The 27030-nt window shown below is 43.6% G+C and overlaps 1 protein-coding gene across 2 annotated transcripts in view; it reads right to left on the minus strand.

Moving 5' to 3' along the window:
- PGAP1 (GPI inositol-deacylase) overlaps positions 1–27030 on the minus strand; it is a 146213-nt gene that overhangs the window by 49467 nt on the left and 69716 nt on the right. For both annotated transcript variants that reach the window (XM_068356771.1, XM_068356772.1), the window contains exons 10-12: positions 13486–13977; positions 10655–10758; positions 10371–10541 (exon numbers count right to left, since the gene is read on the minus strand). In XM_068356771.1, coding sequence (XP_068212872.1) covers positions 10371–10541; positions 10655–10758; positions 13486–13977 — 767 coding nt within the window. The remainder of the gene's footprint in view (positions 1–10370; positions 10542–10654; positions 10759–13485; positions 13978–27030) is intronic.

The following is a 27030-nucleotide window of genomic DNA, read 5'->3' on the forward strand; positions in this document are numbered from 1 at the left end:
ATTCAAAAATTTATTTTATAATTAAAATATCATTTTTAAATATTTAACTTAGCCGGTGAATATATATAGCTGATTCACACCCAGGGTGGTGGGTAGAGACCAGTTAAATATGTTTACATCTTATGAGCTAAGAGTTTTTATTTCATTTTAGAAGTTATCAATATAACAAAAACAAAATAAATAGGTACCTGGTAAGGAAGTCGACTTAGACGATTACTCTGCCTTATAAGTACGTCTTCCTTACGGAGCCTCGCGATCCTCTTAGGATGCTGACAGACCCCTAGGAGCTGAAGTATCAAGGGCTGCAACCCATACAACAGGACCTCATCAAACCCCTAATCTGGGCGCTCTCAAGAAATGACTTTGACCACCCGCCAAATCAACCAGGATGCGAAAGGCTTCTTAGCCTTCCGGACAACCCATAAAAAACAACATTAAAAACATTTCAAGAGACAGATTAAAAGGATATGGAATTAGGGAATTGTAGTGGTTGAGCCCTCACCCACTACTGCACTCGCTGCTACGAATGGTCCCAGTGTGTAGCAGTTCTCGTAAAGAGACTGGACATCTTTCAAGTAAAATGACGCGAACACTGACTTGCTTCTCCAATAGGTTGCGTCCATTATACTTTGCAGAGATCTATTTTGCTTAAAGGCCACGGAAGTTGCTACAGCTCTAACTTCGTGCGTCTTCACCTTAAGCAAAGCTCGGTCTTCCTCACTCAGATGTGAATGAGCTTCTCGTATTAACAATCTGATAAAGTATGACAAAGCATTCTTTGACATAGGCAAGGATGGTTTCTTAACTGAACACCATAAAGCTTCAGATTGGCCTCATAAAGGTTTAGTACTCTTTAAATAGAACTTAAGAGCTCTAACAGGGCATAAGACTCTTTCTAGTTCATTGCCTACGATCTCCGATAAGCTGGGAATATCGAAAGATTTAGGCCAAGGCCGAGAAGGCAGCTCATTTTCGGCTAGAAAACCAAGTTGCAGCGAACAAGTAGCTTTTTCCGACGAAAATCCGATGTTCTTGCTGAAGGCATGAATCTCACTGACTCTTTTAGCCGAGGCTAAGCATACCAGGAAAAGTCTTAAGAGTGAGATCTTTCAGGGAGGCTGATTGTAACGGCTCAAACCTGTCTGACATGAGGAATCTTAGTACCACGTCTAAATTCCATCCAGGGGTAGCCAAACGATGCTCCTTGGTGGTCTCAAAAGACTTAAGGAGGTCTTGCAGATCTTTATTGTTGGAAAGATCTAAGCCTCTATGCCGGAAGACCGATGCCAACATGCTTCTGTAGCCCTTGATAGTGGGAGCTGAAAGGGATCGTCCTTTTCTCAGGTATAAGAGAAAATCAGCTATTTGAGCTACAGAGGTACTGGTCGAGGATACAGAAACTGACTTGCACCAGTCTCGGAAGACTTCCCACTTCGATTGGTAGACTCTAATGGTAGACGCTCTCCTTGCTCTAGCAATCGCACTGGCTGCCTCCTTCGAAAAGCCTCTAGCTCTCGAGAGTCTTTCGATAGTCTGAAGGCAGTCAGACGAAGAGCGTGGAGGCTTTGGTGTACCTTCTTTACGTGTGGCTGACGTAGAAGGTCTACTCTTAGAGGAAGACTTCTGGGAACGTCTACTAACCATCGAAGTACCTCGGTGAACCATTCTCTCGCGGGCCAGAGGGGAGCAACTAACGTCAACCTTGTCCCTTCGTGAGAGGCGAACTTCTGCAGTACCTTGTTGACAATCTTGAACGGTGGGAATGCGTAGAGATCCAGATGTGACCAATCTAGGAGGAAGGCATCTATATGTATTGCTGCTGGGTCCGGGACTGGGGAGCAATAGATTGGAAGCCTCTTGGTCAGCGAGGTTGCAAAGAGATCTATGGTTGGTTGACCCCAAGTGGCCCAAAGTCTCTTGCACACATCCTTGGAATTACTTGCCCTTTCCGACTGAGACAATCTGCTATGACGTTCAAGTCGCCTTGGATGAACCTCGTTACTAGGGAGATGTCTTGACCTTTTGACCAGATGAGCAGGTCCCTTGCGATCTCGTACAACGTCAGTGAGTGGGTACCTCCTTGTTTGGAGATGTACGCCAAGGCCGTGGTGTTGTCCGAGTTTACTTCCACCACTTTGCCTCGAAGGAGATACTCGAAGCTTTTCAAGGCCAGATGAACTGCCAACAGCTCCTTGCAGTTGATATGCATGCTCCTCTGACTCGAGTTCCACAGACCTGAGCATTCCCGACCGTCCAGTGTCGCGCCCCAGCCCAAGTCCGATGCATCCGAGAAGAGAACGTGGTTGGGAGTCTGAACAGCCAGGGGAAGACCCTCTCTTAGGTTGATATTGTCCTTCCACCAAGTCAGACAAGACTTTATCTTTCCGGAAATCGGGATCGAGACCGCCTCTAGCGTCTTGTCCTTTTTCCAGTGGAAAGCCAGATGGAATTGAAGAGGACGGAGGTGTAGTCTTCCTAGTGATACAAATTGTTCCAGGGATGACAGCGTCCCTACTAGACTCATCCACAGCCTGACTGATCAGCGTTCCTTCTTCAGCATCTTCTGGATGGATAGCAGGGCTTGATCTATTCTGGGGGCCGACGGAAAAGCCCGAAAAGCTAGACTGTGAATCTCCATCCCTAAATACAGAATAGTTTGGGATGGGACCAGCTGCGACTTTTCCAAATTGACTAGGAGTCCCAATTCCTTGGTCAGATCTAGAGTCCCCTTGAGATCCTTCAGACAGCGACGACTGGAAGAGGCTCTGAGAAGCCAGTCGTCCAAATAAAGGGAGGCTCGGATGTCCGATAAGTGGAGGAATTTGGCCACATTCCTCATCAGCCTCGTAAACACGAGAGGAGCTGTGCTTAGGCCAAAGCACAGGGCCCGAAACTGGTAAACCACATCTTCGAAGACGAATCTCAGAAAAGGTTGGGAGTCTGAGTGAATGGGGATGTGGAAGTAGGCGTCCCTTAGGTCTAGCGAGACCATCCAGTCTTCCTTTCTGACCGCTGCTAAGACTGACTTTGTGGTCTCCATGGAGAACTTCGTCTTTGTGACAAAGACATTCAGAGAACTGACGTCTAGCACCGGTCTCCAACCTCCTGTCTTCTTTGAAACTAGGAAGAGACGGTTGTAAAATCCCGGTGATCGAAGGTCCGAGACTTTGACCACCGCTCCCTTCTCTAGCAAAAGAGACACTTCCAGTTTCAGGGCTTGTCTCTTTTCTTCCTCTCTGTACCTGGGAGAGAGATCGATGGGGGACGTCGCTAGAGGGGGTTTGCGTACAAAAGGGATTTTGTACCCCTCTCTGAGTAACTTCACAGATTGTTGATCTGCGCCTCTCTTCTCCCAGGCTTGCCAGAAGTTCTTGAGTCTGGCTCCCACTGCTGTCTGAAGTTGCGGGCAGTCAGACTCTGCCCTTGGAGGACTTGGGTCCTTTCCTCTTCCCTCGTTTCCCTTCGGCACGAGCACCTCCTCTGCTGGAGGCTCTGCCACGAAAGGGCGGAATAAAGCGAGACGCTGGAGTGTCTATCCTCGGTCTAGCAGACAATGTAGGCAAAGGGGGAGCTTTGCGAGCCGAGGACGCAACTAGATCGTGGGTGTCCTTCTGAACTAACGATGCGGCAATTTCCTTTACCAAGACTTCAGGAAACAGGCACTTGGAAAGGGGAGCAAAGAGAAGTTCAGATCTCTGGCATGGCGTAACTCCAGCAGACAGGAAAGAACAGAGAGACTCTCGCTTCTTCAGGACTCCGGACGTGAATGAGGCAGCTAGCTCATTGGACCCATCACGGACGGCCTTGTCCATGCAGGACATAATGAGCAAGGAAATATCCTTATCTGCAGAAGAGATTTTCCTGCTCAGGGCTCCTAAGCACCAGTCTAAAAAGTTAAAGACTTCGAAAGCCCTAAATATCCCTTTAAGAAGGTGGTCCAGGTCCGATGGTGACCAACAAATCTTCGAGCGTCTCATGGCAAGGCGGCGGGGAGAGTCTACAAGACTTGAGAAGTCGCCCTGGGCAGAGGCAGGAACTCCCAAGCCGAGAACTTCTCCCGTGGCATACCAGACGCTCACTCTAGAAGAGAGTTTAGATGGGGGAAAGGCAAATGCTGTCTTCCCTAAACTCTTCTTAGACTCTAACCAGTCTCCTAACAGCCGCAAAGCTCTCTTGGATGAGCGTGAGAGAACGAGTTTAGTAAAGGCAGGTGCGGTAGCAGGCACGCCTAATACAAACTCTGACGGCGGCGAACGAGGAGCCACAGAAACAAAGTGGTCAGGAAACAACTCCTTGAATACAGCCATGACTTTTCTAAAGTCCAAAGATGGTTGAGTTGCCTTAGGCTCGTCCAGTTCTGAAGGTTGATCGTCTTGTGGTTCAGCAACGTCCTCATCTGATAGTTCCTCATCCGAAAACTGATGAGGAAACGGCAACGGAGTGGGCAAAAACTGGCTCGCTGAGTCCGGTCGCACTGGTGCATGCGTGACGGAGCCGGACGCAACGTCATGGAACTGCTGCACAGTCTGTGAACTGTCAACAACCATGGGTGCGCGAGGACGCACAGCGTCCACCCGAGACTGTCTAGACCGTCTGGGTTGTGCAGTCAACACCATACCGGGTTGCGGAGGTTGACGCACCGCGTCAAAACAAGTCACCTCTGATGGTTGCTGAACGTCCTGAACGTCAACAACCACCTCCGTGCGTCACCTAACGTCAACGTGCGGCTGGCAACCCACACTGGGTCGCATCGGTGGAGGAACCACCTCAACTGGTAGACGCGAGAAGGTTACCTCAGCGTCAACAGGACGCACAACAGACTGCTTGGAAGGTTGTTGGCCAGAAGGTTCAGCAGCAACCTTCTCCGCATTAAAGTCCTCCATCAAGGACGCAAGCTTGGACTGCATGTCTTGCAGCAAAGCCCATTTAGGGTCTACGGGAGCAGGTGCGGCAACAGACGGGGTTAGCGACTGAGGCGGTACCGCTTTGCCTCTCTTAGGCGGTGAGCAGTCATCAGATGACGGCAACGAGTCCGAACTGACCCAGTGGCTACAACCGGGACGTTGGACTTGTCCTGAAGGGACCGACTTAAGTTTTAAAGGTCGTGAGACCTTGGTCCAAAGTTTCTTACGAGAAACACCTTCAGACGACGAGGTATAAACGGGCTCTCTCGTCTTACGTAGGTAGGGGCGATCTTGGGGAGATACGCCTGATACCATGGAGGGAACGTCTGTTCGCTGATCAAGGCCTCTCGAACCCATGCGTCGTACGACATTGCTTCTCCCCTGGGCTTGGGAGCTTGCAAGAGGTCCCGGACTAGGAGGACGACAGGCACGAACAGACAAACCCTCAAGCGCAACACTGTTCACAACACTTTCACTAGGCACTTTATCACTTCCCGCGGCACTTTGGCACTTCAGCTCCTTAACATCCGCCATGAGTTGATTGCGGTCACTTGCAAGGGACTCAACTCTCTCCCCCAAGGCATGGATAGCACGCATCATGTCAGCCATCGATGGTTCCTGAGTGCTAGGAGGGGGGTTAGGAACAACCACTACAGGGGAAGGAATAGGTTGAGGGGCATGAGGAGAGGAAAAATCTATCGACCTAGAAGAACTTCTCCTTACCCTATCTCTCTCTAGCCTGCGTGTGTACTTCTCAAATTCGATAAAATCGAATTCCGAAAGGCCCACGCATTCCTCACACCGATCTTCCAATTGACAGGTTTTACCCCGACAATTGGAACAAACAGTGTGAGGGTCGAGAGAAGCCTTTGGAAGACGCCTAGAACAGTCCCTAGCATTGCATTTTCTAAACTTGGGAACTTGTGAAAAGTCAGCCATTTTGAATTGGTCAAGGGAAAAATCCAAAAAACGATCTAAGTCATCAACAATGAATCCGATACAAAAAAGAGTTCAAGGATTTATTTGAAGAAAAAACCCTGCACAGCGAAAGCTCAAAACCAAAATAAAGTACTTCACCAAATATGATGGGAAAAACTCCAGGTTTCAACAGCGAGTAAAGTACGTCTTGTCGACACGTCGACAGAGAAGAAATTGAGTCTTTGTTTACATTGAGTATGGTATCTGGCCGACAGTTGGCGCTGATGGGCACACCCGCAACCTGTATAGCGATCGCTGGCGAGTTTTTTTACAGTTTTTTTGTCTGTCGAGCAACAGAGTTGCAGCTATATATATTCACCGGCTAAGTTAAATATTTAAAAATACAAAGTAATGTTTTTTTTATAACTACAAACCCTGGTGTTTCAAAATAGGGATATTTCTTTAGTGGCACTGGAATGGCCATTGAATCCTTATCCAGGTAGTTGGATGGCGACACATGGTGCAAGGGAGGACTTCCAATAAGCCTATCACAGAACAGCTACTTATGTTGTTATGCCTAGGGGTGGTTGAGGCTGGAAACTTGAAAGACTTGGCATTTGCATGACTAAGAAAGATACAAATTAATTCTAAAGATTCCTATTTGTTCCTACTCATATACAAATACAGAAAACTCGGTTGTTAGTGGGAGGAAATTCTTACAACCAAATTGAAAGGTTATTTTCTTCCATGGAGTAAGGATGGAAACTCCAACAATGAAGAAGCTGTTGGGGCCTCTGCCAGTAATGGGTTAAAATGAAGCTGGTACTAAAGCCCAAAAAACCTACCTCACTAACAGGGAAATGGCATCGGCAGTGTCAAACAAGGCATGCCATGAAAAATGTTTGATAAGACAGACTCATCCTCCCACTTGCCAGGAGGTAAGAGTAATGCTCACCTTCACCAGGCCTATGGATCTATTTGATCAACCCTAAGGTAATGGGCAGCAGATGAGATCTGTTGATCTCTCCTGAAGGAGAGAGGAACATGATAAAGTTCCAGGGGAGATTTTTGCGAGAGGCCTCATTTGCAACTGTTACTGCTTCTTCCAATAAAATGTCTGGAAAGAAAATAGGAGGGAAAGGAGTTGGTAAAGGAGGAAGAAGATAGAGCAAACTCACTCTTCTCACGTTACCATCAGTTTTTCCTTGCTACCATGAGCAGTTCAGCAGTTACTACTGACCAGGAACAAATGCATTACCTATCCAAGTGTGCTGCTAAAAGGATAAATTCCAAGTCGAACAGCGATCTTGGGTATTCGTCCTTTGCTTGAAAGTGAGATCAGATTCCTCACTCAGTCCTCACATTGTACCTGGAATGGAGAGTAGTCTCAATATCATCCTTGAAAGACTCTGGAGAGGTTATTCCAACCTGCCGAAGCATAACCACTCAGGTAGACACGTGTGAACACCTGAGGAATGAGAGGCGATTTCTGGATAACATTAAGGACTGTGTGGACTACATGTCTCTCAAGTCAAAAGCCTGAAGTCTTCCTATGGAGACTGTGTAATGAGTACGAGTTCCAATTCAATGAGGCTTCACAAGTACCAATTTGGCTGAGAGGAGTACAGACTCATTCCTTGTCCCTGCAATGACTCGTGAAGAGTTAACAGAGGAAGACTGGAGACTGTTGTACACGACATCAAGCACAAAATTCCAGGATCATTTCACTTGTGTTGTATCTCCAGAAATGGAAACTGAACAGTAGGTAAGGAATAGATTTGGATGGAAGCAAGATTGAAGGTGCACGGAAAGGCCTACCCCCTTCTGACAGCAGGGAACACATCTCTGCCTCACTCCCCTTCTTTCTAACTCCTCTCTGGAATGAGCCTGGGAGGGTTAAGAAGAGGTGGAGCAGGGTCCAACCCAGCCCATTCTAGAAGAAACAGCAGCTGGTGATAATTTCTGGGATTTAGAGAAGGCTGGGACCTTCCTTAAAATGACGGTAACAAAAGGTCAAGCACCTATCCGATACCTAGAGCAAATATGTCTCTGTGCCCAAAAGGTGCTCTAATGACCAACCATCAATTATTCAATGGTATCTGATGGCTAGAGATTATGTGAATATAAGCTCATTCTAGATTTGTTTTCTCTCCCTGGAATATAAATGGTCAAATCAGAATGGACCAGAGAACATATAATTAGGAAGTTTATCATGAATTAGGCTGTAATCCCTGGTTCCAGAGAGCAAGAGCAGTACAGTGTCCATACCCTCCCTGTAATGAATGGGTGTGGTCATGCAGTCGGCCTGGCTTGGTGCTCAGAAGTCCAGAGCAGAAGCCAGTCACTGATTGCCTCAGCATAGTCCATAGTGTGCAGGATTGGTACTGTGCGATGGTAACTCCTTTTATGAAAATACCAAGTATTCTGCATTAGAAAAGAGAGAGAGGAGGTACCACGTACCCTTCCGTCTGTTAAGTGTGGTGAAAAGAAAGCCTTAGTTAAGTGCTCATGAGATCCTCGAGAGGTACCATCTTCTCATTTTGGGATAACAAACATCGCAATACCTGGCCAATGACAAGAGTGAATGGTTTCACACTGGGCCATGCATTTCCTGCCAGTCTGCTTACCAGAGTAGTGATGCCAGTCTCGTGGGCCTAGGGACCTGGCCTCAGCTGTGCAACTCAGGCTAACCTGCTGACTGGGCTAGTAAACCAATCACCACAGGCCTTGGCTCAAGGCTGCAGCACAGGGTCATGATCCTTGCCCTCAAGGGCCCATGGACCAAAAAGGAGCTGTCCACCTTCCTGGAAAGAGAGGTGGCATCTCATGGAGGAGGAGGTTAGCCTAAAAAAGGGTATCCTTACCCTCAACTGTCTAGGAGTTGGTTTTCATTTCAGAAGGACCTGTTGCCTGATACCTGAGCAAACAGCAATCAATGTTGCATTAACTGATCCAAAAGATACCGGTCTGAGAAAATGTAATAGCAGTTTGAAGGTGAACAACAACAGCTGTTATCCAAAGATTATGGTCACAAACCACTACTCTAAGGGGTTTTGTCACATGGGGAGCACTAGATCATTCACCATCCAGAAACACTTCTGACACCAATCCGGGAACCCTTTTGACACCAGGTGAGCCTGTCAGACAAATATTTTTCATTACTGAGCCTGCAGAGACTGGTATTGCTCAGTCTAAACTGGCTAACTCCCTTCCAAGACAGAGAAACTACCAAAAAGCAAGATGAATTACACTCTGGGACTCTTACAGTCACACCGTCATAAAGGTATACAACACATGGGGTTTCAAAAGGCTATTCACTTCACCTCAGTGCACTTCCACTTGAAGCAAGTGCTCACAAAATTAGCCATAAAATAAAAGACCAACAATTATCACAAACACATGCAAGAAAAGATCAAATAGTTAAGTGTGTGTAATGGTATGTCTGTACCTGTTGCAGCCAATGACAAAAGTGGCTATTACGTAACAGGCGGGAGGGCGAGACTTCACCTCATGCCACCTGTTGTTAGCCAACTACCTTGATAATGATTAGATAGCTATTCTAGACCTACTGAAGTGATATCCCTCTTTTAAAGAACAAAAGGTTTTCATACTGTATATGTCGGAAAAAACTAGTAGCTTTATATAGTTCTATATTTGATGTTGCATTGTATGTGCAGCAGTTTTTCAACCTTTTTCCAGTCTATAATAAAAAATACAATATATTACAAGGAATTATAAGTGGTTATTTCTTGCAGATCAAAATAATTTACTTTTGGTACATGCAGCCACCTGACATTGATTTGGAAGCACTGTTTTTAAATGCCAATCTAACAGAACTATTTTTTCATGAAGAACAAGGCACTTAGGTGAAAAATTTTTAACATGTATTTGCAAAATTCCTCATGACACTAACCAAGGCCCTTCTAAATATTTTCACATATTACTTGAGCTAGACTTATGGCTTTTGAAATCTTAGATGTCGAGATAGTTGTACTAATGTAAAGGAAAAAATATACCTTTAAGCTATTTCTTTACAAGGATTGTATACCTTTTCCTACATGCAAAGGAAATTTTGCTATGGAAATAACATCTGCAACTACAGAGAAAACTGTACAAGAAATACTAGAAAATATTTCTGAAACCACATTAAGCATGACTATTGTATGGGATGCAGAATTCTTGCAGTAAATTCTTCTCTCTAGATTTTATTAGGGTGATATTGGTAACTATAATATAAATCTATCAAATTCAAAAGATATAACAGCTTCTTTAAATAATCTGTAGCAGTGCTTTACTTTGCAAGTAACGGAAACTTTATGTACAGTACTAACAAAGACAGATAATACAATCTCTTACATTCATTAAAAAATCAATTAAAAATTTTTCTTATACTGTATATGAATAACTTTCAAAAACTGAATATACTACAGTATATAATGTATTTTCCTATAAACTACAACAATTAATATAAAAAATTCTTAAAACTGGTTACTGTACCTTCCATGAGGAATTCTAATCAAGAAATCAATTGAAAAATCATATACTTACTTGACAATGAAAGAATGAGCAGCATTGCCAGACAGTACAACTAGGCCCCAGGAGAAGACTCCAATGATTACAGTAATGGGTAGAATGCTCAAGAACATCAAGATGGGCAGAATGCCAAGACTTTCACCGTTGTTTGACATTATAGTGAAATCATCTGATATATCAAAGTTGCTGAAAAAGAAGTTTTAAAATGGTTAGCATTCTACAAGTTTGCATATATTCACATAAACAGTATTCTGAACAATAAATATTTACTTTATAACAAGAATGTTTTTCTAACTTACTATAGTATCAAATTGAAGACCTTGGTGAAGGGGACAACAGCAACTGGTGTCAGTGCAATTACAGCTGAAAAGAATGAAGGGCAATATCCCTCTTCTCCTATAACCTGTAAAAATGGACAACCTATAACAGCCATTACTCTTTGAGAGAAGAGGTAGCAAGAAAGGAGTTTCCACATAAAAGCATTGTTTGATTATATTTATGTAACTATCTTCCTGGCCATGATGTAATATAAAAAAGTAAAAAGAAATATATATATATATACTGTATATCTACTGATTTTTCTTTAAATGTGTTTCACTATCTTTGCTGTACCAAAAATTTGTATCCCAATATACTAAATCCTCTCCTTGTTCAAACAATGAGATACTACTGAGCAGAAAAAAGAAAATCTTAATCACTTTCATCTAGGTCACATGTGTTTACAAAGACTATTCAGTTCTCAGATTGTCTGAGCCAACCAGGTGTTTAGCTGTAAGTAAAATTATGAAGGATTTTAGTCATGAATTCATGAAACCCCATCGTGAATTGACCAAATACTGTGGCATTTTCCTGCTCAGCGGTAAGTCATTCTTATTTGGTGCCTACAGCAAGTAATCAACTAGCGATTAAAAATCCTTTGGAGTTGTTTCCTCCACATTCAATCTTAATCCTACGAATGCCACTCATCAATTAATAAAATTAGGTGATCATTTCATGTATTTTTAATTTGCTACAAATTAAATAACATCCCTATCATTTTAATATTAAGCTGTTTTCTGAAAGAACAAGGAGTTAGAGATAGATCTATAGATTCCGCATTTTATATAGCAACATATCTAATGTATCAAACTTCAGTTTACGCACAATCCCATAATTATCAGTCACATGAAATGAAGAGCTTCTGATAGTAAAATAACAAAAATCAATCTATAAAACTATAAGAAAATTTCTAAGCCTCTTATAAAAATGTAGAACTACATTTGAACATTATCACATACAACACACTTTTTCCATTCATAAATCACTCTAAGATCTCAATAATTTTGCACTGTATTTACAAACATCATAAGCATTTGGCACAAAAATAGTAAATGAAAGATAATCCAATTTAGACTTTTCATTTACTACTGAGTATCAAAACTAAGGCATCTTCACTCATAGTGGCTATAGGTGTGTTAACATGCTATTTCTTAAATAAAATATACTGTGAATAGTCAATTGTTATTATCTACCGAAACTTTTAAGACTCCTAAGAAAAAAAAAATATTTAGCCTTCAGATACACTACATTTACATGAAAATCTTCTTTGTTTACATCTTTTCCCACTTCTATGTGGGGTCGATGTTATCCTTGAAGAAGATTTTTCATGTAAGGATAATACCAACCCCACATAGAAGTGGGAAAAGATGTAAACAAAGAAGATTTTCATGTAAAGGTAGTGTACCTGAAGGCTAAATATTTTTTTTTCTTAGGAGTTTTAAAAGTTTCGGTAGATAATAACAATAGACTATTCACAGTATATTTTATTTAAGAAATAGCATGTTAACACACCTATAGCCACTATGAGTGAAGGCGCCTTAGTTTTGGCGCCTTCACTCATAGTGGCTATAGGTGTGTTAACATGCTATTTCTTATATAAAATATACTGTGAATAGTCAATTTTTATTATCTACCGAAACTTTTTTTTTTAGGAGTTTTGAAAGTTTCGGTAGATAATAAAAATTGACTATTCACAGTATATTTTATTTAAGAATTAGCATGTTAACAAACCTATATCAACTACATTTACATGAAAATGATACTGAAAATTCCCTCATATAATTTACATTCTGGTGAAATACATCTTAAATTATAAATTTTAAGCCCCAAGTTTCTTAAGTCACTTTTGCTGTAATATTATCAAACATAAATTCATCAAGATCAGCATATATCATCACTAACATTTCTGCTAGAGAATGTAACAGAAAGTCTTAAAATACAAATTAGAAAAAAAATAACAGATTATGGATACTTTTGACAAAAACCTGAAAATAAAGAGGAAACCAGGATAAGCACTTAGATGACAGCAAAAACTAATGGAACTATCAAAGTGGCGATAGAAAATTCTCTGATCTATATCTTATCATTGGCTTGAATCATTGGAGCTCCTTTTGCGAAAGATGTTGACTAATCAGTTAAAAGAAATAAGAAGAGATTAACCCTTTTACCCCAAAAGGACGTACTGGTACGTTTCACAAAAGCCATCCCTTTACCCCCATGGACGTACCGGTACGTCATTGCAAAAAAATGCTATAAAATTTTTTTTTTCATATTTTTGATAATTTTTTGAGAAAATTTGGGCATTTTCCAAGAGAATGAGACCAACCAGACCTCTCTATGACAAAAATTAAGGCTGTTAGAGCAATTTAAAAAAATATACTGCAAAATGTGCTGGGGAAAAAATAACCCCTTGGGGGTTAAGGGTTGGAAATTTCCAAATAGCCTGGGGGTAAAAGGGTTAAGCAAATTAAAATGTTTGAGATGACACAGGACTATTAACACAGTGAAGTATCGCTAAAGGAGAGGCCTACCACTTCTTGAGTTTATTAAGGACTTACATGGCTAGGCAAATTAACTTGATATACTCCTAGGAAGATATGAACCACTAACATAACTGGTTTACAGGGGTTCTTGAATTATAAAGGGTACAAAATGAATTATTTCTGTAAAAGTACAGATAAGAAGCACATAAACACATTTATCTGATCGAATTAGCACTAAATCTAACAGCTAAGGAATTTAGAACATGGTATTTGTTAGTGGAATCTACAATACAAACTAGATATGGGATTAAAATGAAGACGTGTATTACCTTTAGCTGATTGGCGAGCGCAAGCAGAAGATGTACAGCACAGTATGAAGGAATCTGAGCACCATAAAGCCAAACTAAACGCCTGAAAACTCCAATAAGACTTCCTTGAATGATCACAGAATACGTACACTGAGGATTCAAAAAGAACTGGATGCTTGCAGACGAATTATCACCTGGTGAGGGAGGAAGGTCCAGCTCTGCACTAAATGATACCACTTGACCACTTCTTTGAAGGTAGGACTCTTTCTGAGCCCATGGCATGTAAATCATGGCTGTAGTGACAGTTTGTCCTTCACATCTTTGACGAGGCCTTAGCATGAACCTGAAAGACTGCCATGGTTCTTGCAATCCCAAGAGACTAACATTATATGATAGAGCCTTTTGGGGGGTTGTATCCACAATCAATGTTTGTGTGAAGGAACGTATAAACACCGGAACTTCAACTGATCGATGACGCCCATTTTCACTGTGCACATCTATGGCTACCTCAACCTTTTCCAGGAAAATAATTAGAATTAGATATTTACCTGTCATCAATGCATAAAGATTTTTTTCATTAAAATTACATCCAACTTAATCTCAAGCAAACTAACTTTTAAATATCTACAAGTTTATGTAAGTATAAATATTGACTTATTCTAAACATAATTTCTATGATGAAATCAATTTCTTCAATATACTTAGTGAATTTCATTGATGCTTCTACCCCAGAAGGAAAAATTCAAAGATTTTCCTATTCAGCAAAATACTCCCACTTTCCCTAATCAAGCCTTAGCCTTGCATTTGTCTATCACTTAACGGTGGCTACTTGAGCAATCTTCTAGTTAACTTGGTTCTAGCTAGTTTGTCTCCTCTGGGAAGAATACCTACATTAAACTACCTCTTACCACTATAAAAGAGAAAATTTGGGGGACCGTTAAAGAACTTCAGTAAAAAATTTAAATAATCTTAATTTCTTAATCAAAACTATTTCAATACTTACCTAAAATTCACATACTGTACTATTAAATTTCAAATTAAGTAGCTTTGGATAAAATAAAGAAGAAAAGAAACCTTTTGCCATGCTGTACCTAAAACACTTTATTCCTGCTGGAAGAAGGTGCTAGAAACTGACCAGTTGTGTAAAGTGTCTTTTCCTAGCCATCATCATTTTGATTTCGCCTTCTTACGTATAGGTAATTGTGTAAAAGGTTATCGTTATTTTTATTTCTCCTTCTTATGTATAGGCAATTGTGTATAAGGTCATAGCCATTGTGAGCAGAGAGGCAGCTGGGACCTTGCATGAATTTCAGGTATGTATTAAAAAAATTCCATTTAGTTTAAAAATTAGGTTTATTTTAATCAAATTTCCTGAAATTTATGAGCTGAATACCATATTGCTTTGGCAACATGGGCAGAGTTACTCAGTAAGAAAACAGAAGTCAAAACATATGACAATTAATAAATTTAAACTCTACTTGTTAGTCTTATTTGATGTCAATCAAATTGTTAAACCCACCCCATCATTATACTGTATGCTTGAGGATAGAAAATGATAGTTATATCCGTAAAATCAAATTCAATCCTGAATTGAGACAGTACTGTACATTGAAATACTCTACTACTTAGAATATTCACTTTCTTAAACCTATCCACTATGTTAAAATTTCAACAGAAAATAAACACATTAAAATCTCCCCAGCTACTACTGCTGAACCAAAGGATCATCATTTCTCAAAATTAAACTTGAATTCTCTAAAATAATGTATTATTATTATTATTATCTAAATATCAATACAATAGCATGTGTGTTATTTATTTTGTGTGTCACGCTTTAAAGAAAATGGAAATAATTTCATGGTATACTCTTACAAATTCACATTAGACTTTGATTACTTAACCAAAGCACATCTTATATAGTTTTCCCAATTTTGTCTTTAGCACCTAACTCTTTTTTTAAATATTAGACAAAAATTGAGTTCTATCAATAACCTAGATTATAAAATCAATCTCAGGACATTTTATTCAAACATGTATAGGTTAGGAACAAGATAATTAGTATTGAAAATATCATTTCCTGTAATTTACACAGGTTTCGCTAATTATTATTATTATTATTATTATCAATTGTTGTTTGCGGATGATACTGTACTGGTTGCGGACGCAGAAGAGAAGCTTGGCCGATTAGTGACAGAATTTGGTAGGGTGTGTGAAAGAGGGAAGTTAAGAGTTAGTGTGGGTAAGAGTAAGGTTATGAGATGTACGAGAAGGGAAGGTGGTGCAAGGTTGAATGTCATGTTGAATGGAGAGTTACTTGAGGAGGTGGATCAGTTTAAGTACTTGGGGTCTGTTGTTGCAGCAAATGGTGGAGTGGAAGCAGATGTACGACAGAGAGTGAATGAAGGATGCAAAGTGTTGTGGGCAGTTAAGTAAATAATAGAGGGTTGGGCATGAATGTAAAGGAGTTCTGTATGAGAAAGTGATTGTACCAACTGTGATGTATGGATCGGAGTTGTGGGGAATGAAAGTGACGGAGAGACAGAAATTGAATGTGTTTGAGATGAAGTGTCTAAGGAGTATGGCTGGTGTATCTCGAGTAGATAGGGTTAGGAACGAAGTAGTGAGGGTGAGAACGGGTGTAAGAAATGAGTTAGCAGCTAGAGTGGATATGAATGTGTTGAGGTGGTTTGGCCATGTTGAGAGAATGGAAAATGGCTGTCTGCTAAAGAAGGTGATGAATGCAAGAGTTGATGGGAGAAGTACAAGAGGAAGGCCAAGGTTTGGGTGGATGGATGGAGTGAAGGAAGCTCTGGGTGATAGGAGGATGGATGTGAGAGAGGCAAGAGAGCGTGCTAGAAATAGGAATGAATGGCGAGCGATTGTGACGCAGTTCCGGTAGGCCCTGCTGCTTCCTCTGGTGCCTTGGTTGACCGCGGAGGTAGCAGCAGTAGGGGATTTAGCATTATGAAGCTTCATCTGTGGTGGATAACAGGGGAGGGTGGGCTGTGGCACCCTAGCAGTACCAGCCGAACTCGGTTGAGTCTCTTGTCAGGCTGGGAGGAACGTAAAGAGGAGAGGTCCCCTTTTTTGTTTCATTTGTTTGATGTTGGCTAACCCCCAAAATTTGGGGAAATGCCTTAGTATATGTATGTATGTATTAATTGCTAAGCTACAACCTTAGTTAGAAAAGCAGAATACAATAAGCCCAGGGACTCCAACAGGGAAAATAGCCCAGTGAGGAAAGGAAACAAGGAAAAAAGGGATTTTGACGAAGGAAAAATCTATTTCTGGGCGAGAGACCTGTGCCGCCCAGTGAAATGCTCCTAAAGCACTATTTCTAAGGAATATAACTGCTATATATTACCAGAGAAAAAAAGCATAGGAATGCCAGGTTGAACCCAGCTCGCTCACCTATATAAGGTGTCGGTATAATATACTGGGCGTGATAATTCACAACCAGAGGTCTCGCACTATTTAGATATCTCCTCTTCAAAATCCCCGTCACAGCGAGGTGCCGATCAACACTACTACCACTAACCCAACCCACGCCAGTGACGTCACTCCTCATAGCACCCAAGGTTTGGGGCCCATGTTGGGAGGGAAGTCAAGGGAGGGTTCACTGGGCGGCACAGGTCTCTCGCCCAGAAATAGATTTTTCCTTCGTCAAAATCCCTTTTCTGGGCTCCGAGCTGTGCCGCCCAGTGAAATAGTACCAGAGAAATGGTCCCAAATCTTGGAACAATACCTGAGGAAGTAAAATAAAATCCAAAATAACAGGTAAGAGGATAGCAAGACATAGTTGATTAAGGTTCACTATGTTCAGGAGGAATCACATTCCCTGCTGCCACTGTAGCAAATATAAGGCTTCCAGAGGTTCTAAGCAGTGGCGTTTAAATACTGTTGGAGACTTCCAGCCTGTATATTTAGTAAGTCCAGTGAAGTTCATAGTAATTAACTGAGGTAGCTACAGCTCATATATCATGGACGTGAGGGAGTGATGTGGGAATGATTCTAGGTAGCCCGTTAATGAAATGCAGAATCTGCTGTCTGAGTCCTTTCAGGATGATGGTTCTTCACCTTCTCTAATGGGTAAAGGCCCTGAGGACTGAACGGGAGATATGTTTAAGTAGGCTTCCAGAGTGTTTACTGGACAAAGATGGGTCCTGCGGAAGTGGGACAATCTTCCAGGGGAACCGTCTGTCCTGGGGGTCCTCATTTTCGCTAAAAATCTTTTGTCAGGGGAAAGGAGTACTTCCCCTGACGAGAGAAATTCAATATGACCTGGATCTCTAGACAAGGCTGAAAGTTCTGATATTCTGGCGCCAGAAGTCAGGTTCATTAAGAACAAGGATTTCCTAACCAATGGAATATAATGGCAAGTCTCGTTAAGAGTGTCTGAAGCCAACTTAAGTACGTCATTCAGAAACCAGGAAACTGAGCTAGGGTGAGTTGATGGTTTCAATCTGGCACAGGTTCTCGGGATGGATGAGAAGTATGAATCTGTAAGGGCAATATTAAAACCAATTGTAAAACCTTCAAGGCTGACTTAATTTGTGGTAATAGTACAAGTCGCTAAGTCTGATTCAAATAAAATTCTGAAGAAGGTTACTGTCAGATTCATAGTCATCGTCTCAACCTTTGAGTCCCTTAAAAACTGGCAAGTTTCATAACAGCCGAATCATACTGTCGAAGGGTGGATCCCCTCTTATCTGATTCTAAAAATAACGTATTTGAGGATCAATATCTGCACCTCTTGAGCTGCAAATTTCATAAAGTCCATAAAGGTAGGGCATTCTGAATTTGAGGAAGCTAACACACTGCGAGTTGTACTGCTTGTGTTAGTATTGGTCGAGGTGGAGACCCAGTTCCACCAGAAGGGGAAACCCGATGTTCTTGGGCCAGATGGGGACTACTAGAGCAACTTGGCCTTTGAAAGTCCTGAGCTTGTCTAACACTTTCATCGACAGATTTATTGGTGGGAATAGGTAAATTCTCTCCCAAGTGTTCCAGACTAATGATATTGCGTCTGTGGCGTAAGCCCGAGGATCCGGGCTGGGAGCTACGTAGCACTCTAGTTTGTAGTTGGACTCTGTTGCAAACAGATCTATCTGGAGATCCGGAACCTGAGAAAGAATCCAACTGAAGGACTTTGGGTCTAGTGACCACTCCGATTCCAGCGGAGTTGTCCTCGAAAGTGCGTCCGCCACTATCTATCTAGAAGAAACCTGATATGTTGGCTTTTGGCTGGAGCCGGTTGCTTAAGGTCAAAAATACCGCCATGGCCTCTAAAACATTGATATGAAGTTGGCGGAATATTGTCGACCATAGTCCCAGGACTTTCTTGTACTGAGAGTATTCCCCCCCCCCCCCCCCCCCCCCCCGCCTGTTAAGGAGGCATCTGTGTAAATTACCAGCTTGGGGGTGGATATTGTAAGGAAATGGATTTGCCAGATTTTGACCTTTGTCCATGGTTGAAGTCTTTTCTTCAGAATTGGTTGGAGTCGAGCCCTTTGTCTCGATATTACTCGTTTTCCTGGAGCACCATACTCGGCTTATATCTTTCAGTCTGGCCTTCAGTAGTATATCTGTTACTGAGGCAAACTGGAGGGCACCCAGGATTCTCTCTTGATTTCTCCTGGAAGACAATTTGTCTTTGAGAAAACGTAGTGTGTTTTGCTATATCGTTCCTCTTGGCTGTTGGGAGACAGAGTGTGGGAGCATAGAACCCATGAATCCTAACCATTGAAACTTGTCTTGGGGACCAAACGAGATTTCTCGAAGTTGATTTGGAACCAAAACTGTTGTAAGAGATTATCACTCTGTAGTTGCTGTGAGGCAGTTTTGCCTAGTTGAAGCCTAGAAACGGATGAAAATGCCTTGCTTTCGGAACATGATAGCAAACGTCTGCAAGATCCATAGAGGAGGTGACGGCCCCACAGAGAAGCAAGGTCCGCACCTGAGAGATGGTCAGCATGTGAAACTTGTCGCATTGAATGTAAGAATTCAGAAACGACAGGTCCAGGATTACTCTTCGCTATTCTGAGTCTTTCTTTGGCCAGCTGAACAAGTGATCCTGAAATTAAAAGGGATTTACTTTCTTTATTGCTTACTTTTGCAATAGATTGTTTTCATATAAGACTAGCTCTTCCGTTGGATGTTGATGAAAACTGGTTGGTGGAGGGGGCCTTTCTATCCAACTCCACCCCAGACCTTTGGAAATTATGCTGAAAGCCCAAATGTTGAACGTTCAACGGTTCCGGAAGATGTAAAGTCTTCCCCCTACCTGAGAACTCCCAATGATTTGCTGTGGATTTACCTCCTCGGCCTCCGCGGAATTCTCGGCCTCAAGAGTAGCTGTTGCGAAAAGTTCCTCTCGAGCTAGCGCCTCTGGCGCGCTGGTAACCCTGGAAAGCACCCTGAGTTTCAAATGTGGGCCTAAGGGCTGGGGAAGTAGCATAGGAGGTAGTTGCTACTTGGGACTGAGGAACCAGCACGTATTGCTGTTGGGGTTGACCCTTCGAAGTGAAAGGTCGACTCCCTTGTGCCACCGGGATGGTTTGAACCACCTGTTGGGACCGCCGGTTTGGAAGGAATGGAAAGATCTCAGACTCTTTCTACCTCGAGATTGGTTGCTGGCCGGTTCGAACTTGTGCTTGGGGACTAAGCCCATCGAACCTTGAGGCTCTGATTGACCCTAGCAGCTCCACTGACGACGTTGTTGACTAAATCCTCAGGGAATAAGTCAGGGCTCCAGACTGGGGCTTTAATGAGCTTGTTAGGCTCATGTCTGATAGTGGCCTCAGACAAGACATGCCTACAGCAACGACGTCTGGCCGCAAAGAAGTCGTAGGAATCAGACAGTAAGGTTTGAAGTAATGACTTCGTCAAGACCTTAAAAGGTGGTTCTTCTTCATACATTAAAGAGGTCTTTTCTGCCATTGTAGCCGTAGTTGATAGGTCTACTCAGGCGCATACAGGCTTCGAACTCGAGGCATATCAGGGATTCCGGAAGCCTGGGTAGCCACTCACTGAACTGAATGGAAGCACAGTCAGCGCTTAATTTACCCGATGTGAAGGACGCCGGGGCGTTAGTCCAGCAATCGTGATCCCCCGGGGACAGGAGGGAAGTCGGATGCGTTTCCTTCAGCTGCGGTAACGGCTTGTCCTCGTTTATTGCCTACTGAGCAAGGTCCGATATCTTAGTGACACACGGAGTAGGGGTTTACTCCTCCACTAGAAACATCGTGTACGGGCTCTTGTGAGGTGTTAACGTAGTGTTAACACACTCCCACTCGTTTAAGGGCCGGACCCAGGTGGACTGAGCCTGCCCCTTTGGGTACATTTTGGTTTCTTTAGGGACCTTATCAAACCTTACGAGTGTCTCCTCGGTAAGGCATGCGAAACCAGAGAGAGGGAACTGTAGACCCGGCGGGTAGAATTCAAAATCTTCTACAGTCCGGGTGCCAAACCCTTCGATGGTTAACATACCGTCTTTGAAGGGAGAGTGCAAGGCCGCCTTCCACGGATTGCTTTCGACGAATTCCGGGAGCTTAGAGGCATCCGGGATGATATATTGTGCTGTTGAGGTAGCCCATAACAAATGAGACCTGTACGAGGCTATCTGGTTTAGCACTCTCTCTTCCCCCTAAAGGGCAATTATTCCATTCAATTGTCAAGTTCACAGAGGCACCAGGAATCTTTCATCATATAATTCCTGGTGACTTGGTATGTGACACGAGGTTTGAGCCAGTGAGCTACAGAGGTCCGTAAATTATATATATATGTATATATATGGATAATTATAAACACAACATCATGTTCAAATAGCAATAAATTTCTACCTCATCCATGGGATCGGACGCTGCCCTCTTCTAATGAAAGGTCAGGTTGAAACCAACCATGCCACGAGAGGCCATTGCATCAATCTTGAAAGGGCTGCCGGATCGAAGGGAGCCTCCGGGGTCGTAGGTTTCAGGCCGGGCTTCGCTCTCGACCCAAGAGAAGTCTTAACTGGTTTGGTGATTTGGAAGACCTGTGAGTCTTTGGTAGGGGCTGGCAGGTAGCTTTAACTTTAGGGACAACAGGACGTGGCCCGACATCAGCCACGTGCTTCCTTGAAAACCCTAAAAGGAAGAGACACAGGGTCTCTTTGCCCTGACACTCCAGGCAAACCCGCCAACCCAGATCTAAAGAGTCGCCAAGGTAGAAGTCATGGAAGACTGCGAGCTCCGAAAGAGGGTATATCGTTACTAATGAACAAGGTAACTCCGTTGGGAATGTAAAAATGTTATTTTCATTAGTAAAATAAATTTTTGAATATACTTACCCGATAATCATGTAGCTGTCAACTCCGTTGCCCGACAGAATTCTACGGGAGGGATACGCCAGCTATCACTATACTAGAAGGGGGTGTACTCACAAGCGCCACCTGTGGCCAGGTACTACAGTACTTGTTGTTGACGCCACCTCACTTTTTCCTCGGTCCACTGGTTCTCTATGGGGAGGAAGGGTGGGTCAATTAAATCATGATTATCGGGTAAGTATATTCAAAAATTTATTTTACTAATGAAAATAACATTTTTCAATATTAAACTTACCCGATAATCATGTAGCTGATTCACACCCAGGGGGGTGGGTGAAAAACCAGTGTACAAGACTAAAGGATAGCTAAGTATCCCGTATTTCATATAATCAGTTATCCACAATAACAATGAAATAATAAGTACCTGGTAAGGAAGTCGACTTGAACCGTTACTCTGCCTTTAATAAGATCGTCTTCCTTACTGAGCGCAGCGTTCCTCTTGGAAGGCTGAATCAACTCAAAGGTGCTAAAGTATACAGGGCTGCAACCCATACTAAAGGACCTCATCACAACCTTTAACCTCGGCGCTTCTCAAGAAAGAATTGACCACCCGCCAAATCAACAAGGATGTGGAAGGCTTCTTAGCCGACCGTACAACCCATAAAAAGTATTCAAGAGAAAGGTTAAAAGGTTATGGGATTATGGGAATGTAGTGGCTGAGCCCTCGCCTACTACTGCATTCGTTGCTACGAATGGTCCCAGGGTGTAGCAGTACTCGTAAAGAGACTGGACATCTTTGAGATAGAATGATGCGAACACTGACTTGCTTCTCCAATAGGTTGCATCCATAACACTCTGCAGAGAATGGCTCTGTTTGAAGGCCACTGAAGTAGCCACAGCTCCCACTTCATGTGTCCTTACCTTCAGCAAAGCAAGGTCTTCTTCCTTCAGATGAGAATGTGTTTCTCTAATCAGAAGCCTGAATAGTAAGAAACTGAGTTCTTAGAACTTGGAAAAGAAGGTTTCTTGATAGCACACTATAAGGCTTCTGATTGTCCTTGTAAAGGTTAAGACCTTATTAGATAGTACCTAAGAGCTCTAACTGGGCAAAGTACTCTCTCCAGTTCATTCCCCACCAAGTTGGACAGGCTTGGGATCTCGAACGACTTAGGCCAAGGACGTGAAGGAAGCTCGTTTAGCAAAAACCGAGCTGCAAGGAACATGTAGCCGTTTCAGATGTGAAAACAATGATCCTGCTGAAGGCGTGGATCTCACTTACTCTTTTAGCTGTTGTCAAGCACACGAGGAAAAGAGTTTTTAATGTGAGGTCCTAAAAAGAGGCTGAGGTTCAAATCTTGATGACATAAGGAACCTTAGGACCACGTCTAGATTCCAGCCTGGAGTGGACAACCGACGTTCCTTTGAGGTCTCAAAAGACCTAGGGAGGTCCTGTAGATCTTCGTTGGTGGAAAGATCCAAGCCTCTGTGGCGGAAAACCGCTGCCAACATACTTCTGTAACCCTTGATCGTAGGAGCTGAAAGGGATCTAACTTTCCTTAGATATAACAGGAAGTCAGCAATCTGGGTTACAGTGGTACTGGTTGAGGAAACTGCATTGGTCTTGTACCAGCTACGGAAGACTTCCCTTTGAGACTGATAGATTCTGAGAGTGGATGTTCTCCTTGCTTTGGCAATCGCTCTGGCTGCCTCCTTCGAAAAGCCCCTAGCTCTTGAGAGTCTTTCGAAAGTCTGCAGGCAGTCAGACGAAGAGCGTGGAGGTTCGGGTGTACCTTCTTTACGTGAGGTAGACGTAGCAGGTTCACTCCTAGAGGAAGAGTCCTGGGAATGTCGACCAGCCATTGCAGTACCTCTAAGAACCATTCTCTCGCGGGCCAGAGCGGAGCCAACCAACGTCAGCCGTGTCCCTTTGCGAGAGGAGAACTTCTGAAGTACCCTGTTGACAATCTTGAACGGCGGGAATGCATACAGGTCGAGATGGAACCAATCCAGCAGAAAAGCATCCACGTGAACTGCTGCTGGGTCTGGAATCGGAGAACAATACAATAGGAGTCTCTAGGTTATCAAGGTAGCGAACAGATCTATGGTTGGATGATCCCACAGGGCCCAAAGTCTGCTGCAAACATTCTTGTGAAGGGTCCACTCTGTGGGGATGACCTGACCCTTCCGGCTGAGGTGATCTGCCATGACATTCATACCGCCCTGAATGAACCTCGTTACCAGCGTGAGCTTTCGATCTTTAGACCAGATGAGGAGGTCCCTTGCGATCTAGAACAACTTCACGAAAGAGTCCCTCCCTGCTTGAAGGTGTAAGCCAGGGCTGTGGTGTTGTCAGAGTCCACCTCCACCACTTTGTTAAGCTGGAGGGACTTGAAGTTTATCAAGGCCAGAAGAACCGCCAACAACTCCTGCAATTGATGTGAAGTGTCCTTTGCTCCTGATTCCATGTTCTCGATCATTCCTGTCCGTCCAAAGTCGCACCCCAGCCCGTGTCTGATGTGTCCGAGAGGAGACGGCGGTCGGGTTTCTGAACAGCCAAAGGTAGACTTCCTTGAGAAGAAAGCTGTTCTTACAACACGCGAGAGAAGACCTCCTCTCTTCGGAAACAGGAACTGAGACCGTCTCTAGCGTCATGTCCTTTATCCAGTGAGCAGCTAGATGATACTGAAGGGGGGGAGGTGGATTCTCCCTAACACGATGAACAGGGCCAGCGATGAAAGTGTCCCTGTTAGACTCATCCACTACCTGACTGAGCATCGGTTCCTTCTCAGCATGCTCTGGATGCATTCTAGGGCTTGGAAGATCCTTGGGGCCGACGGAAAAGCCCGAAAAGCTCGACTCTGAAGATCCATACCCAGGGAGACAATGGTCTGGGATGGGATGAGCTGAGACTCCTCAAAATTGACCAGGAGGCCCAGTTCCTTGGTCAGATCCATAGTCCATCTGAGAATCTCCAGACAGCGACGACTTGTGGGAGCTCTTAAAAGCCAGTCGTCTGACGGAGCCGGACACAAGATCATGGTACTGCTGCACAGTCTGTGAACTGTCAACCATGGGGAAGCGAGGAAGTACAGTGACAACCCGAAGCTGTCTAGACTGTCTGGGTCGTACAGACAACTCCTTATCGGGTTGCTGAGGTTGCCGCACTGCGTCACAACAAGTCACTTCTGCTGGTTGTTGAACGTCTTCCCAGTGACACACTGACTCCGTAAACAAAAAATCCTTTAACAAGGACTAAGCTTGGACTGTATGTCTTGCAACACAGCTCAAGGTCTATGGGAGCAGGTGTGGTAAAAGACGGGGTTAGTGACTGAAATGGAACCATTACCTTCCCTGGAAGCATGTTATGCTTAAATAAAAGTCCATAGGAGGCTACGCAGCTAAAGGCTCCTCTCCAAATGACAGAGTCCTCAAGGGAATATCAGAAGGAGGGAGAAAAGCACTTTCTCATCTACAGGGACCATATCCGAGAAAAGTTAAGTTCTCTCAGTGAGGGTTTCAATGGTGCAAAAGCAGCAGACTAGAAGGCAACATTATGAAACTGCTTGACAGTCTAGTGAGTTGGCAACAACCAAAGATGAATGACTGAGAAGCATGCGGTAAGGTATGCAGAGCATGTTGTATGCAGAGCATGCTGTATGCAGAGCATGCTGTATGTAGAGCATGTTGTATGCAGAGCATGCTGTATGCAGAGCATGTTGTATGCAGAGCATGCTGAATGCAGAGCATGCTGTATGCAGAGCATGTTGTATGCAGAGCATGCTGTATGTAGAGCATGTTGTATGCAGAGCATGCTGAATGCAGAGCATGCTGTATGCAGAGCATGTTGTATGCAGAGCATGCTGTATGCAGAGCATGCTGTATGTAGAGCATGCTGTAAGGTAAGCAGAGCGTGTTGCATGGCGTTTAACATTTCTCAGAAATTCCATGACCAGTGCTAGAGTGCTTCATGCATGCTTGCATGGGGTTTTAATATCAACATAATATTTACCTTACATTCATAACTCATGATTCATTTTTGTTTTGAAGATATTTTGCCATATTTTGCGATATTGTTAAAAATATACTGCAAGGAATACATATATATTTTTATATAAGTAAGACAAATAACCTCCATTATCATAATGTTTGTGTAGGCATACATGTATATGATTACAAATGCAAGTATGAAAGTAATGAGGTGTTATTATTGTCATTTGTTATTTCTCAAGTTGAGGAGAAAGTGGCAGATGCATGCGTTGAGGTGGCTGACTCATAGCATGAGGTTGCTGCCTCAAGGGTTGCGCTTGCTGAGTGGTTGGCGGATGCGCAGTAGCAAGTTCCTGAGGAACGAGCAGTAATTGTCTCGCGAGTTGAGGTTCCTGAGGCGCAAGGCTAAGGTGTTGTGCTTGCCTTGAGGAGGGTTGAGCTCGCTGCAGCGAGAGCTGAGGAGACTGACTCATGGATGGGAGAGGTTGTTGTACCTCAACCGAGAGTTGCATCAATGGTGGAGCAGCAAGTGGAAGCGGAGGAAGAGAGGTATAAGCCTCCTGATCCCATTGCTGAGGTTGCCTTAAGGAAGGCGGAGGGAGCTGTACACCACTGGGAACAGTAAACTCAGAACGTGGCTCAACATCGTACGCCTGGCAGGCGGTACTGCGGTCAGGCGGAGCGAGCGCAGGCGGAGCGATTGCAGGCGGAGGCGGAGGCGCAACCTTCTCAGCCCGACACTCACGCATCAAGACTGAAAGTTGTGACTGCATGGACTGCAGTAGAGTCAACTTGGGGTCGGCAGACACTAAGGTCTGCTGAGGTAAAGCCTTAACAGCAGAGATCTGTTGTGGCAGAACCTTACTCCTCTTAGGCGGAGTGCAGTCACCTGAGACTGAGGAGAGTCAGAGCTAACCCAATGACTGCATCCGGGTTGTTGAACTCTAACTTCGTACGTCTGGCATAGGTCTGGACTTTACGTTTAAGAGGTCTTGAGACCTGAGACCAGCGTTTTCTCCCCGAAAATTTCTTCTGCAGACGAGCAAAATAAGGGCTCAATCGTCTGCGGGTGGGAGTGACGGTCTCTTAAGACACGCCCGCAACCACCGAGGATACTTCTGTGCGCCGATCAAGGCCTGCCGAACCCTTTTGCCCTTCGACATTGCTTCTCCCCTGGGCTTGGGAGCTTGCAAGAGGTCCCGGACTGGGAGGACGACTGACACGCACAGAAGTACCCTCACGCACAACACTGACACACTTTGCGCTAATCACTTATC

Source organism: Palaemon carinicauda, chromosome 33 (assembly GCF_036898095.1).
Source record: "Palaemon carinicauda isolate YSFRI2023 chromosome 33, ASM3689809v2, whole genome shotgun sequence".
NCBI classification, from domain to species: Eukaryota; Metazoa; Arthropoda; class Malacostraca; order Decapoda; family Palaemonidae; genus Palaemon; species Palaemon carinicauda.